At 30.4% G+C, this 16,686-nt stretch overlaps 1 protein-coding gene across 1 annotated transcript in view; it reads left to right on the forward strand.

Annotated features, from left to right (window-relative positions):
- Window positions 1–5,326: 5,326 nt before the first annotated feature.
- Window positions 5,327–16,686, forward strand: part of LOC122013615 (transformation/transcription domain-associated protein-like) — a 59,630-nt gene continuing 48,270 nt past the window's right edge. The window contains exons 1-5 of the mRNA XM_042569867.1: window positions 5,327–5,590; window positions 5,718–6,520; window positions 6,615–6,740; window positions 6,823–6,908; window positions 10,096–10,204. Coding sequence (XP_042425801.1) covers window positions 5,533–5,590; window positions 5,718–6,520; window positions 6,615–6,740; window positions 6,823–6,908; window positions 10,096–10,204 — 1,182 coding nt within the window. The 5' untranslated portion in view covers window positions 5,327–5,532. The remainder of the gene's footprint in view (window positions 5,591–5,717; window positions 6,521–6,614; window positions 6,741–6,822; window positions 6,909–10,095; window positions 10,205–16,686) is intronic.

Below are 16,686 nucleotides of genomic sequence, written 5' to 3' on the forward strand. Positions count from 1 at the left end.
TCAATGATAGGAATCTTTTTAGAGTACTCTACAACAGTAGGGCTTAAAGAGACTATAACAAAGATACCCTAAAAGTTGAAGAAACAAGTAATGTGATTTTTGATGAAGAAAATAACTTATCTAATTTAATAAATGAAAATATCAATCAAAATACAGAAAATATTAATACAAGAAACATAGAAGATGATGAAGATATTCAAATTAAACTTAAAGAATCACAAGAACCAGTTGTTGATCCTGACATAAGACCTTCAAGAATAAATTCGAACCACCCATCTGACCAAATTTTGGGGGACCCGATCCTAGGAGTTCGAACTAGATCATCCTATAGAAATCTAAGTCAGTTAGCCCTTATTTCTAAAATTGAACCCAAGACTATAGAAGAAGCCTTACATAACCCAGACTGGATATTAGAAATGCGAGAGGAGTTAACACAATTTGAAAGAAACCAAGTCTGAGAATTGATACCTAAACCCATAAATTAATTCATAGTTGACACAAAATAAGTATTTAGAAATAAATTGGATGACAAGGGTGAAATAACAAGAAAGAAAGCTAGGCTAGTATCAAAAGGGCAGCCAAGTAGAAGAATTAGATTATGATGAAACTTATGCACCCGTAGCCAGACTTAGATCTATAAGGATGTTGTTGGCCTATGCAACACATAAAAGATTCAAGTTATACCAAATAGATGTAAAATCTATATTCTTAAATGGGTTTACCAAGGAAGAGGTGTATGTAAATCAACCCCTAGGATTTAAGGATTTGGACCACCCAAACCATGTCTTTAGGTTAAATAAAGTCTTATATGGACTAAAACAAGCACATAGAGATTGGTATGAATGCCTATCAACTTATCTAATATCCAAAGGGTTTAACCAAGGACATATAGATCAAACTTTATTTGTTAAAATCTTAGAAAAAGATATATTTATAGCTCAAATTTATGTAGATAACATAATTTTTGGCTCAATCAATACTAAGATTTTAAAATATTTCACTAAATTAATGAAAAGTGAATTTGAAATGAGCTTAGTTGGGGAACTTAACTTTTTCTTAGACTTACAAATTAAACAAACAAAAGAAGGAATATATATTTTTCAAATAAAATATGCTAAGGAATTAATTAAAAAGTTTGGTATAGAAAATTCTAAAAATATAAATATTCCAATGACAACTAATGTCAAAATTGACTCTGATTTAGAAGGAAAATCAGTAGACTTAAAATATTATCGAAGTGTAATAGGGAGTCTATTATACCTAATTACAAGTCTACCTGATATTCTATTGCAGTAGGTATGTGTGCAAGGTACCAATCTTGTGCAAAAGAATCACACATAATAAATGCTAAAAGAATACTTAGATACATTAAGGGAACCCTAAATGTAGGACTTTGGCACCCTAGGACTAGCACTTTTTGACTTAGTTGGCTATTATGACTCAGACTATATCGGGTGTAAAATAGATAGAAAAAGCACAAGTGGAAGCTGTCAATTTCTAGGTCAGTACCTAGTAAGTTGGTCAAACAGAAAGTAACACAGTGTTGCTTTATCCACTACTGAAGCAGAGTACATAGCCATGGGGAAATGTGCATCTCAACTATTTTGGATGATGAATATCTTAAAGGACTATCAATTAGAATATAAAAATATAAAAATTTCAATTGATAATATAAGTTTAATTAACTTAACCAAAAATCCAATCCACCACTTAAGGACTAAACACATATAAGTAAAACATCACTTTGTAAGGGATCATGTAACTAAAGGTGATATTGTACTTAACTATGTTGAGTCAAAGTCAAATCTGACTGACATTTTTATAAAACCCTTACCTAAACTTGAGTTCAGTGCACTTAGAAGACAAATAGGGGTGCGCTTAGTAGAATAGAGTTTACTTTAAAAAATATTCCTCTTTACTATAACTATTTCAAAAGTTATAATTTTTTTTTTGCTTGGTTTTAAAATTTTAGAAAACATATTTTCAAAATTCCAATTTTATTAGATTCTCAAAAGATTAGACTTAGCCTAGGTATACCTACCCCTTAAAAAGTATGTTCCCCTAGGTCTCAGCCAGAGCATCTCACAAGTACACTAGGATTACCTTGCTTGTGTATGAAAAACACTTAGAATGGTGTGAGATGTATAGGGTACTGCCTGGACTTCAGAATGCTTATGTCTGTGCATCAACATAAGTATGAGTGATAAATATCAAGTTAAATCAATCAAGTTAAGTTATCCATATTTAGTCAAACTAATTGAACCATCTACTTAATTTGACTAACCATCAATCAAGTTTTTGTTTGATTCAACATAGGTAATGCAACAAAAATTTATTTGTGAAGGTTTTAATGAATAACTTACTTTAATATTTTACTATATTACCCTCATTTACAAAACCAACCATACATAATAATAATAATAATAATATTATTATTATTATTTTTATTATTATTTAAACTCTATGTTTTTTACTTCTTCTTTTTCGTCTTTTTCTTCATTTTTATGTATTTTTTTAAGGTTTTTTATTTGTTTTTCATTTTTTTTAATTTTTAGTTTTTTATTTGTTTACATTTTTAATTTTTAACGGGTTTTAATTTTTATTTTTAAAATTTTTTTTTCTATTTTTTATAAACTTTTTAAATTTTGTTTTTTTTCCATTATTTGTTTTCTATTTTTTATGTTTTTTAAAAAATTTTAACCTTTTTTATTATTTTAATTTTTTTTTACGTTTATTATATTTTTATTTATTTTTACTTTTTTTAAATTTTTTTTATTTTATACATTTTTAATTTTTAATTTTTTTTTCTATTTTTATGTTTTTTATTTTTGTATACATTTATTATATATATTATATTATTTTTTTATGTTTATTATATATATTTTTTTATTTTTTTAATGTCTTTTTCCTTTTTTTAGTTTTTTTTTCTTTTTTATATTTTATATTTTTTTCTTTACGTTTTTCTATTTTTCACATTTTTCTCTTATCCGAGGGTATTTTTGGTAAAAAAATTCGTTAACCCCATAATCAAAGAAAACCTTAGCTTTACGAGGTTTTCTAATTCCGGATTGGATATCCCTTTTGCTGACGTGTTGGACATGAAACATTATTTGAGAATCATCAATTACCTAAACTAAATAAGGTTTCGTTGATAACCTTGAATGAATAACCAAGGTTATCAAGGATAACGCTAAACTAAATGCATCTTTAGAGTGCGTTTGGTTCAAGTTATCATGTATAACCTTGGTTATGTGATTACCTAATAATCACATAATCAAGGTTATGGGGAATAAAACATAACCAAATGTTGTTTGGTTCAACCTAGGTAATGCAAAAAAAACTTGTTTGTTTGAAGGTTTTAATGAATACCTTAGTTTAATATTTTACCGTATTACCCTCAGTTACAAATAAACTATACATATTATTATTATTTATGTTTTTATGTTTTTTTTTACTTTTCTTTTTCTTGTATATTTTTTTTTTACTTTTTTAATGTGTTTTTTTTTATTTTTTTAATGTTTTTATATTTTTTATATTATTCATATTTATATTTTTTGTATTTTTTTACATTTTTTAAATTTAAATTTTTATTTATTTATTTTATTTTTTAATTTTTATAAATTTTTTATTTTTAAAAATTTAAAATTTTAAAAAAAATTAAAAATTTTAAAAAAAAATTTAAAAATTTTTAAAAAAAATTTAAAAATTTTTAAAAAAAATTTAAAAATTTTTAAAAAAAAAATTAAAAATTTTTTAAAAAAATTTAAACATTTTTTAAAAAAAATTAAAAATTAAAAATTTTTAAAATTTTTTATTTTTATTTTTAATATTTAAATTTTTTATTTTTAAAATTTATATATTTTTTTAAAATATTTTTTAAAATTATTTATTTTTTAAAATTTTTAAACATTTATTTTATTTTTTTTACAAATTTTTAATATTATTTTACATTTTTTCTCTTTTTTCCATGTTTTTTCTTATCGGAGAGTATTTTTGGTATAAAAAATTCGTTAACTCCGGAATCAAGAAAAATCTTAGTTTTCTGAGGTTTTCCGATTCCGGACTGCATGACCCTTTTGCTGACGTGTCGGGCATGGAACATTACTCGGGAATCATCGAATACCTAAACCAAACAAGGTTTTTGTTGATAACCTTGGATGGATAACCAAGGTTATCAAGAATAACCTCGAATCAAACGCACCCTTAGAGTTTTTCTGAATTGCTTGGAATTTTAGAATAGTGAGTCTATATTGAGAATTTTAAATTGGTTGGACAATAATTTACATCAAATCAAAGCTCACACTTGACACTTCGAATTTAAGGATGTTTCGCTAGATTAGAAGATTTGAACATAAAATAACAGAGCTGAATTTCACCCCACAAGTTGAAGCTGGCGCGTTGCAAATCCTTAAAAATGTTTTGCCGATTAAGACTTCGGTGGTTAGAAGGAGATGATTGTTCGTCTTCCTTGAGTTGTTGTCTTGAAAATAATAAGAAACGGCCCACAGACGGCAAAATTTGCATGCAGTCCCCATTGGCAAACACAACTTTACATGCACTCCCCATTGGAATTTTTTTTTTTCTTTTCACTCCGTAGTCTAATATACTTACCTAATTGCCCCTGATATTTTAAGTATAAAAAGTCTAAAAATGAGTATAAATCCTCTTAAATTCAGTACATTAAACTAGAATCTAGTATATTTTCTATCAAATTGAGTACGATTCTTTTTCCATCTCAATTGGATGGAAAATATACTAGATTTTCTTTAAATGATACTCAATTAGATGTAAAATATACTAGATTTTTCTTTAAATGATACTCAATTGGATGAAAAATATACTAGATGTTTTTCAAATGGTACTGAATTTAGGAGTAATTATATTAAATAGGAAAAAAGTCGTACTCAATTTAATAGAAAATATACTCGATTATAGTTTAAAATGCTGAATTTAATAGGAATTATATTCATTTTTAGACTATTTATACCTAAAATATATGATGAACAATTTTAATTAAAAATATACTTGAATATACTAGATTTTCTTTAAATGATACTCAATTGGATAAAAAATATACTAGATTTTCTTTAAATTATATTCATTTTTGGACCTTTTGTACCAAAAAAATCTAAGGGGCAATTAGATCATAATATTTACATGAGGGAGTTGAAGTAAATAAAATTTTACATGTAGAGAGTAGAAATAAAATTTTTTATGAATGAGGATTAAATGTAAAATTCAAATTTTGATGGGAGATTTTTCTCTACATTACTCATATCCGAATAGCGTTTTGGAAATTGCACCCGTATATTTCCGTCCGTGCGCCGACGCTTCAGACTTTTGGACTGTCTTCTTCGACTAACATCTCGGCTTCGTGAGCGAGAAAAACGTCCTGTAACTCCCCCCAATAGAAGAAGAGAAGACATAGTGAAGAAACCCTATCCCCTTCCTTTCCTTCGCCATCCTCGACTCCCCATGCGCGGAGAATCATAAACCCTACTCCTTCCTTTCTAGGGTTTCGAAGGGACGAAGATGGCGCCCATCCTTAACTACGAGCAGCACGCACAGCGACTCATCGAGCCCGATTTGCGTACGCTTTTGCTATGTTTTTTTTCATCACCTGAACATGTTTCCTTCCTCGCTTTGGTTTCGACGTGGCGCGAGAGAAAAGAGATGGATTATTGATGGCGGTTTCTGCTATTGCTTGCCTTGTGCAGCATTGCAGGTGCGGCTGCAGATGGTGATGGAGGTGAGGGATAGCCTTGAGATCGCACACACCTCGGAGTACCTGAACTTCCTCAGGTGCTACTTCCGTGCCTTCTCGGTGATCCTGACACAGCTGACGTCGCCGCAGACCACCGAGAGCGTAGAACACAAGCTTCGCTACGTGGTGGTCGAGATCCTCAACCGCCTTCCTCACAGCGAGGTACTCCGTCCCTTCGTCCAGGACCTTCTTAAGTTATCTCTGGCTGTGCTCACTAACGATAACGAGGACAACGGCTTCATTTCTGTTCGCATCATCTTCGACCTACTTCGTAACTTCCGCCCCACCGTCGAGGCTGAGGTCCAGCCATTCCTCGACTTTGTCTTGTCCATCTACCACAACTTCCCAGCCACCGTCGCTCACATTTTCAACTCGAACAACAATGCCAACCCTTCTTCCTCGGGGTCTTCTGTCACCTCCCCTTCCCCGCTACCGCTTCCACCTTCCCATTTATTGGGAAGCAGGGGGGATGATGGCGGTGGACTCGATGCACCTTCTGGGAATGGTGGCATTGGTGGCGTAGTAGTGCCCTACGCAGGGGCCGGGCAGTTGAACCCTAGCACAAGATCATTCAAGATTGTCACGGAGAGTCCCCTGACAGTGATGTTTCTGTTCCAGCTTTACCCCAAGCTTGTGCAAACGAATGTTCCTTACCTTTTACCACTTTTGGTTTCTGCCATCGCCATCACTGGGCCAGAGAAGGTCTCCAATAATCAGAAGCCTCAGTTTGTTGAACTAAAGGGAGCACAAGTCAAGGTTTTCCTTTTTTTTTTTGGCTCTCTCCCTCTATCATTCCGATTATTGTCAGCTGGTCGACTTGATGTCATGCTTTATTTCCTTTTTTTTTCAGACTCTGTCATTCCTAACTTACCTGTTGAAGACACATGCTGATTATATAAGGCCACATGAGGAGAATATTTGCAAGAGTATAGTGAATTTGCTCGTGACTTGTCCAGATTCTGTCTCCATTAGAAAGGTGAGTTGTGTACTGAGTAAGAAGACATTTTCATTAATCTGGTTTATGTTATTTCAAAGACATTTTCTCCCCCAATTTTCAGGAAATGTTGATTGCTTTAAAGCATGTTCTCAGCTCTGATATAAGAAGAGGACTTTTCCCTTTGATTGACACACTTTTAGATGAAAGGTACCAGCATGTTAAAGTTCTCTTGGAGTTTCAATTACTCTCTTTATTTTCTCTCATGTATCATGTTCTTAGTTTTGGGCATTGCTTGGTTCTTCTCCCTTAACTATGATGACGGGATTTTTTTTTTTGCTTACATTATTTTGTAGTTGCAACAACTCAACTCCTGCTGACGGTTGTGTCACCATGTATCTTACTTTTGTACTTAGCTGAGATTCGACATGTGTGACACTACACCTAACTTATGGTGAAAATTTGAATAAATTCCTTTTCCATCTATCATACTGTTGAGTCTTTCAAATAGACTTAAGTTATAAAGTTGCTAGCGACATGAAAGCAATGGAACCCTATGCAATGCTATATGCTAAATGTGGATCATCATTATGGCAGTATCGAAATGACACTTGCCTTTTTTAAGTTGTGATAAATTGTTGTACAGATAATTGACATTTAACTTATGGATGAGTTACATTATATATAATGAAGCATAATGCTAGTGCTATCTAGGTAGGTGGTTTAAATGGATCTTTATTGGTCAGTTGTTTTTTCTGCCTTTTCCAAATTTCTATATCGTTTTAGTCAATTCATCCTATGTTCTTACTATCTTTTTGTTATTATTCTTTTTTGTCTCCTAAATTGATCATTTCATCCTAATGTGAGAATTGACTTGACTGTTCTTTTTTAGAAGTAAGTTTCCACATGACATTATCTTTATTGTGTAAAAGAAGTTTAGTTAAGCATTGTATTATATATACACATATATATTATTGGAATAGAAATTTTAACAAATAAATGAAGTCTAATTTGAGCAAAGTATCTTTTTTCATTTTTGAAAAAAATTCTTCAATCCTTAAGACATTCATTATTGAGAACTATCCACGCTCAATGCATGATAATATTATATTTATTCAAGATCTTTTCTTTTTTTATAAGAAGAAATACAAAAATAGAAAATCTACTTTTAACCAAATTTTAAAATGTCTTTCATGAATTTAAAGTATGCAAAATATGAGGAAATAATATATAATGTAATTTGAATAAAAATTACTATTATTCGAATATAATATCACTAAAGTATTTATGCATCTTTTTTTTGATTCTATTATTTATATTTTTTGATTAATTACAAAAGCAATAGACTGAGTTGCAAAAATAAACTAAGAAACAAAAGGCAAACATGAGTATCACAATTCAAGAGAGAATAGATAAATAACTAAATGAGAAACTATGTTCATCGTTAAATTATACTGAATTAAACTTTATTTGTTGTCTACTTAATGTGGATTGTTCCAAAATACAATTTACAAATTCATTTCTTTATCAAAAAATTACATGCTTTAGATGAATTTGGAATCCGCATGTTAAAGCTCTTGAACACTTATCTTATTACCTTGTTTTTATGCTTCTCACCAAATTATATCAAATTAAAACTGTCATCAATTAACTAATGTGCATATAAATTAAGGAATTAATCATATGGATAAATATGTTGGGCCAATTTCTTATGAACTCATTGACTTTGTTTCAGAAAAAAGCAAAAACGTAACAACAACAATAATAACGAATGATATTCTTAAGTTCAATAATGAATTCATAATGATTTACTAAGAATATTAAAAAAAACTTGTTGCTAATTTTGAAAGATAAATTTAATACCTAATAGGTGAATGAGTTAGGGAAAGGTGGCAACAAAATAGATGGAAATATATGGAACATTGCTTTTAAGTATATAATTATATAAAGAGTCATCAATCGGCTTGCACAAACTTTGTCTTTGTTAATTTCATTGACCTTTTACTTTCCCTAAACAGTTCCACTGTACTGAAATTTCTCATTGCCCTCTTTCTATTTTGCACACTCATTTTTCCCTTAACAATCTTTTTTTGTATTCCTTTAGCGAGAAGGGAATGTTAAGGAGGAAATGATTAGTGGGTCAAGAAATTAGTGGTTATATGGAGAATCTTCCAGCCATTGCTATGTAGATGAAAATCCTAAAATGAATGTGTGATGCATCATATTTGAAAAGATAAAATAAAAAAAAAAACCTATTTTAGATTCTTGTATAGATTATTTGTAACTTGAGTAGATGAGAGAAACTAGGTCGTGGTTGTATAAACATGTTCAAAATTGACCAATTATTTGTATAGAGAGGTAGGCAAAACAAATCTTATCCATACCCATTTATATATACAAATTATTTTAATTCAATCCCTGCCTTATTTACATTGCCTAGTGACATGAAAAAGTAATTTGTTAGCACTAGGCGCCCTCTAGATAATGAAAAAGTAATTATATGGCCATCAATGAAAGTGATATTAGCTTTCCTTTGATTTTGATCTTGCTTTTTTGATAATGCTGGGAACAGAAAATTTGCATTATATTAGGTTTATGTCTCTGTATTTTGTCTAATGGTAAAATGTTGGAGCAGATTTTTATCCAGCTGCACAAGGCTGGAAACTCAATCCATATTGATATAAGAGCAGAAAAACCCCCTCTAACACTATCTTAATAAGTTATGACAGATAGGGCTGACCAAGACTAGTTCCAACTTCTCTAGTAGTGATCAGATCACATTTTTCACTGCTTATGTTGTCATTGTTTCTCACAGTTTTTCTCTGATTCAACGGGTCAAATGAGTTCTATTCATTAATTGTGTTGGAGAGTCTGAATGCTGCGAGATCAACTTCTATATCCATGATCTGCTTTAAATTATGTCGCAATGAGATTGGTTTTATTATTACTCATCTTTTAGTTCATATCAGTATGAAGCATCTCTCTATTGAACTAAACATCACCTAGTTGTCAATTGATAATCTTTGATATAGCTTCTCAAACTTACTGATTGGTACACTATAAGAAGTAAAAAGTGAATGATGTACAACAAGATCAGACACTGCTTGTTGGTTGTGCGAGTTATTGTTTTTATTGGTACTTCTTCTGATGATTCATTGTGTACATTGGTCATGTAGCATGGAGGCGAGTTAGAGATTGTTGTTATCTTCTTCCTTAAGTATTGTTGGTAAGATGGTGACAAGACTTAGCTATCTTTCCTTATTATTTGGATTCGGGTTGGGTGATAAATACAATATTCTTGGTGTTTTTAACTTGAACCCTCTTTTCATTAAATCTGGAATTTTCTTCATTATAGCAAAAAAATAATTTTGACTATTTCTCTGCTTTGTATTGCTAGAGTTTTAATTGGGACTGGACGGGTTTGTATTGAGACACTGAGACCATTAGCTTATAGCCTTCTTGCAGAAATGGTGCACTATGTTCGAGGGGAGCTTTCTCTTGCTCAGGTTTGCTAATCAGTTCAACCTGTATTTCCTTTTGATATTCTGGTTAATGTATTTTCTATTTTTTTTATCATAATATTTCTCATGGAGGTGGTGAGGGGAGAGACCCAATCGATAAAAAAGACCAAAATCCCTTGCTAATTGAAACTGAGTAGTTTTATGGAGATCAAAAGTAAATTTGGCTTCCATGTCAATTTAATTTGTCATCCTTGGTATCATTCTTATAAAACCATGATGTGGGTTCTAGTTATAATTATGTGAGAGTTAGTTTTCTGTGTAGAAAGATAAGAGCCTAGGGGAAAGCTATCTGAGATACTGTTTATTGTTGTTTCCTTTGGTGTAAACAACGGGATGCAGAGAAGCAGTCTGTTAAACTATGTTCTCGGTGCCACCCTATTTCACTTCTAACCAGATCTGGTGGAAGCATTACTACTGAGTTTCTAGCTGATTTTTCCTTTAATTTTTTTAATAATTTAATTTAAATTCTCCAACATTTTTTAAACTGTTTTTAAGAATTTAATTTCAGAAAATTAAAAATTTCCCTCCTTTCTTTCCCTTCAAGAAATCACAAAGTAAGAAAATTTTCTCTATTCATTTTCTGCAAGTTCTTTTCCCTAGCTCATTTATTTCCCTAGGTTTTTCCCTTCATTATATTAAAACATAAGAATTCTTCTTCCTGTAAAAATATAAAGAAAGCATTTAATGAAAAAAAATTGACTTTCTTTGTCATGCTTCTTAACTTGTTATTTTTATTTTATTTTTTATTTCAAACTTGTTTCAAATTGGACCTTTTGATTTTCTTTAGTCGTGTTGGAATAGGATATTTCTACTTGGTCTACTATTTGATTGATTAGCAAACTAGTACTCTCTTATTTTAACTTCCTATGAGCCACAGCTAGCATATAGAGTGGATGGGTTTGTTACTCCCAATTAAAGATTGAAATATCATTCTGTGTTGTCCGAAATGGATGGTTTTTACTATTCCGCCATGGGAGCGGTACCGGCACAACACGCGCGACAATTTTGCCCGCGTTTGACAGAAAGAAACACATGTGCGACAGATCAAAACTTACCTTAAGCATCAACGAAGGCAATTAGTAGCAGGGACATCAGTGAGGCAGTCGTGACAAGGGGCGGTCGCTCTTCGAACATGTATGATTCAATTTGAGAGAGGAGACATATGATCGATGAAAAATCGCGACAGAAGGAAAGGCGGCGGCAAAATCGCGAGGAAGAAATAGGAATCGTGACTTCGCGAGAAATTTGAGGATTTTTAGGGTTTTATTAAAATTCAATATAACGGTTTTAAAACCGTTATATTAAAATTTTAAAAAAATTATAATTATATTCAGTGTTATATGGATTATATCAGTGATATAATTTTTTTATAAATTGTATTATTTAAATTATATATAATTTCTAATTAATATATAAATTAATAATTGATTTAATAAACTATTAATTAACTAATATAATTATAATATTTTTTTAAAACATAAAAAATAAATAATTTCTAATTAAAAATTTTAAATTTGTATTAATAATTTATTTAAAATTAAACTTTAAATTATTTTTAAAATTTAAAATAGTTTAAAATTTTAGAAAATATTTAAAATAATTTTAAAATTTTATAAATAATTCTAAAATTTTTAATTGTTAAAAAATTAAATATATATATAAATTTTTAAATAAATTTAATTTTAAAATATACATAAATATATAACTATAATATCTAATATACATATTATTATTATTTATAATATATTAATAATTTATTTATAAATTCATATAACTATAATTTTATTTTTATAGCTAGTTTTAATTATGTTTTAAAAAGTAATCATTAAATTAGCTTAAATCATTTTGACCTAAACACCACTATTTCATTATCGACAACATTATCAAGGCTTGTTAGTCTCAACTACTTAAGATCGGCTTAGGAATTTTATCCCTACTTTAAATTAATTAGAGCAAGCTATGGATCCTTTCCTGGGACTCCGCATGGTGGGAGCTTCGTGCGTCGGGCTGTTTTTTTTTTTTTAAGCTATGTCTCTTAAATCACATTTAATGAAGAAAAGCAGAGTTCTCTTTGATCTACCTCCTAAACATATGACTGACCAATTTAGCTTGTCAAATTATAGGATCAATTGACCATTTGACATGTCTTCATCTCAACCTATTATCTCTCCTTTTATAATTTTAGATTATGTTGTTCAATAATTGAAAACTTATATATATAGATATATATCGAAACTATGTTGACACGACATGATACAATACTGCAACCGTATCATTCCGGTCTGAGATCGAAACCTTGACACGGGTCGAGATTTTAAACCTTGCTTCCAACGGTCCAAGCGAGCCCTTTAATTTCATTCTACACTATTTAATTAAGAATAAATCAAAATCTTTGCAAGTTGGACTTAAATTTAGGACAACATACTCCTCTATCATTGAGCTCTGAGAGTGGATGATTCAACCCCATAGAGTGCGTCTTGCTTTCTCAGCTCATGAATAATATAAGTTCCAAGCTTCCTTAAATCATTCTGTGCTGAGATTTCGATCCCGGAATGATATAGTTTTGGTACCATATCGTGCCTACGATTTTAGTATTTTTTAAATATAAAATATACTTATTAAAAATAAAAAAAATATAAAAATATAAAAAAGAAAATAATTTTTATAAAAAAAATGAGATTGTGTTTGTTGTATATGGTAAATAAATAAATAGTTTTTTATTATATATTTTGAAATTATATATATATATATATATGTTAAATTAATGGGATAGTTTTATTAGTGTTTGATTAAACTTGTTTAGATTATCCTATGTATGACTAGGATGACTAGGGGTTGATTAAAATTATTAATCTATAGTTTTAATATTAACATAAGTGTTAACGTCCTCGATCTGTGCTCCTATGGGCGTTCCCGTTGTAGGCTTGCACTGTGGCTGCCATGACCCGTGGTGCCGACAACAATTTCGATGTCGGGTGGCGTGCAAAACGATATATTTTGCTTATTTTGCCTGCACAAAATAAAATTTTAAACCATGATTTTCAATGAATGAATATGTGGATCTTTCTATTGGCTTGTTAGCATTCCATATGATATACATATGTTTCTCCCATTAGCTTATTAGAGTGCAACTATTTAGTAAATGATATTTTTTTGACTGGAGATTTTACAATTTCAACCATTTGTTTCACAAACTAATGATAGCACAAGCAACTCCATAAGAGAGATTTTAATCCTCTTACACACGGAAAGCCATCTGACAAAATTTTCCTCTATAGGGAAGTTCCGTTATTAAATTTCCATGTGAGCTTTCTAAATCTTCGAAAAGTGACAACAATTTGAGTGGGTATGTGGACTTTTAATCTATGCTCACAGCTACTACAATCCTACCATACTTTTTGGGGACATAATACGGTTTGAAGCTAAGGTGGAGGCTGAGAAGTAGCTACCAGAGGGAATATGCTTGAGATGAAGTTGGTATCTAAGATAAGATTGGAAAGGATACTAACATGCTTGAGCTGAGCTAGTGTAAATTTGCCATGCTTGAGATGGGCATGAAGGGGCGCATTTTGACCCACTAAGGCAGTATGAGGTATGACCTAGAAAAAGTTGCTAGTGTTCTCAACACATCTTTGGGTTAGGATTGTGGGCTTGATAATTTGAATTAAAAAATTATTTAAAAAATAATTAATTTAAATCTCTATATTAAAATTTTATTTTGTAAAATTCTAAAAATTAACAAAAAATCTTTAAAACTATAATATTATTAAAAATTGAGTTTTTTTTTATTATTTGATACTTATAATATTATTATTAATTTTATAAATAAAAAATTGGGCTAAACTTGGCTCGTGAGTTGTGGTTTGACACTTAACTCATTACGTGTGTTAGATTGGGTCAGGCAATTAGACTGTGTTAGCCATTGGGTTAAGTTCAGACTTAACTAATATTCTTTACTATTTATCATTAGTATTTATGTATGAAAAGTATATTCATTTAGATTAGGACGGAATATCAACCTAGGGTTCATGCTATTGGTTCGCTTGACCAAGTATGGAGTATGAACCAACTTATTTATTTAAGAAAATATTTTAAATTATTTAAACTAACTTTCGGATAACATCTACAAGCCTTGAACCTCAAGTCATATTTGTAGTTTGAATCTGCCAATTTTTTTATTTCGATAAATTTTAGAAAAGTAAAGATGCAACGCAAAGCATAAGTGTGTAGGATTGATGAAAGTAGATTATATAATACAAAAATTCAAGTGAACTTGATAATTCAAAGGATAATTGGTATTATATCTGGAAAAGAAGAATTATAAATCTAAGAACAACTCAACCACTTCATATTTTAATCAAATTTGTTTTAGATTTTTAGTTTTGCAATTTTTGTTCACTTTTAAAACTATTGCCACATGCAACTGAATAAGGACAAACTAAATATGTTTTGTGCGTCCCATGGATGTTGTGCAATGGTACAACACTTAGGGAATAAATAAGAGGACCCCCCAGGTTTGAGTCCCAAATGGGATTAATATCTTGGAGGTCAACTTTTGAGTGTGCATAAGCTATGCTCCAAATTTACTCGGTAGGCGAACTAGGTTGGAAAGATGTCTACCTTCAAAATTATTTGGATAAATTTTGGACACTTAAATTATCAAAAAAAAAAAAAAAGAAAAAAAGAAGGTTCTATGCTCGTCAACTAGCGGAATGAGACAATGCAAGGCTCAGCTTCATGCGAATTCAATGTTGATGCAAGTAGAACTCTTCGATACATGAAACATTTGAAATAGAGACAGTGCATTGCTTCCCGTGTTATCTTTTGCCAGAACTTTCAATAACCGACATGTGAAATACTTCCACTCGTAAACGACAATGATTTGTGTTTTCAATCCTTCATTGATGTGCACAATGATAACATATTCGTTCTCCACGATTCTTGATACCTTCATTAGCGACAACGACTTCTTTATAATATTGTGATAATTACTTCCTCGACGCACGATTAGGGTTGCTGTGATGAGGAGGTAAATCAATTCCCTCACTTCATTTTATTCCTATTTTGAATCTTGTTCCACTTTACTTATCCTCCTTGGTGCCTTTGACAACATGGTTGGTGAGCTAGGACAACGTCTCATTTTGGGTGGGTAACGAAATCTTAGCTTGGAACGATATTTCCAATCTCGATAAGCAAAAGTATAACCTTCCTCTGAAGATGACATTAGTTATTATTTAGTCTGATCTTTTTTATATTTGTAGTTGAACCAATGTGGTATTACAATTGAATACAAAAGAAGGGAAAAGAGACATGTATAGAATAACTAAAATGAAAGAGAAGAAGATAATAGATTTTATCCAAATAAAATGCATTAATGATGAATGCAATAGGGTACTAATGAATGAGGAAATAATATAGTGATGGAATAGGTATTTTCATCAACTTTTTAATAATGCTTTAGGTGTCTAACTTACTTTTGGCAAAAAAAATATGATTAGTGGCGAATAAGTATTCTAGTTTCCTATATAAAAACAAAAGAGACTTATAAAATTATCCGAATTAAGGGGGGATTAAGCTAATGAGTCACATCATGAAATTTTTGGAAAGAATAATAGAAAAAACTAATGAAGAAACTGTCGTGATTAAAAATCAATTTGGATTTATGCCTAAAAGATGATAATAAAAGTTATACGTCTTCTTAGGCAACTAGTTGAAAAGTATTGGGAAAAAACAAAACTTGTACATAGTGTTGGTCAATTTAGAAAAAGCATATGATAGTCTCTAGGGAAATTATGTTGAGAATTCTAGAAAAGAAAGGTGTTAACGTAGCGTATATTAAAATAATTAAGGATATGTATAAGGATGTAATACAAGAGTGAAGATTTTAGGTGGATTAAGTCGAAACATTTTCTATAAAGATAGGGTTACATTAAAAATCAACTCTAAGTCCTTATCTTTTTATACTAATCATGGATGAATTCACTAAACTCATATGAGACACATCACCATGGTGCATGTTGTTTGCAAATGATATTGTTTTAGTAGATGAGATATGAAGTAAATCCTAAATTCGAATCTTGACCGGAAACATTGGAAGTGAAATGTTTTAGGTTTAGTAGACATAATTTATAATTTAAGTTTAGCAATATTAGATGTAATGAGATAATTGTTAAGATAGGAGATGTCAAATTATTTATAACCAAGAGGTTTAAGTATTTAGGACCATTTTTACAAATAGATAGAGAGGTTGAGAGATGTCTTATATAAAGTACAAGCAGGATAGTTAAAATAGAAGAGAGCGTCGGGTGTTCTTTGTGATTGTTAAGTACCTCTAAAACTTTAGGGGAAGTTCTAAAATAACGATTAGACCTCTTAAGTTTTATGGAATTAAATGTTGGACTATAACTCGTGCACATAAGTAGAAGATGAGATAAGAGACACAAAGATGAGGATGTTAAGGTGGATGT

This window comes from Zingiber officinale, chromosome 8B (assembly GCF_018446385.1).
Source record: "Zingiber officinale cultivar Zhangliang chromosome 8B, Zo_v1.1, whole genome shotgun sequence".
NCBI lineage: Eukaryota > Viridiplantae > Streptophyta > Magnoliopsida > Zingiberales > Zingiberaceae > Zingiber > Zingiber officinale.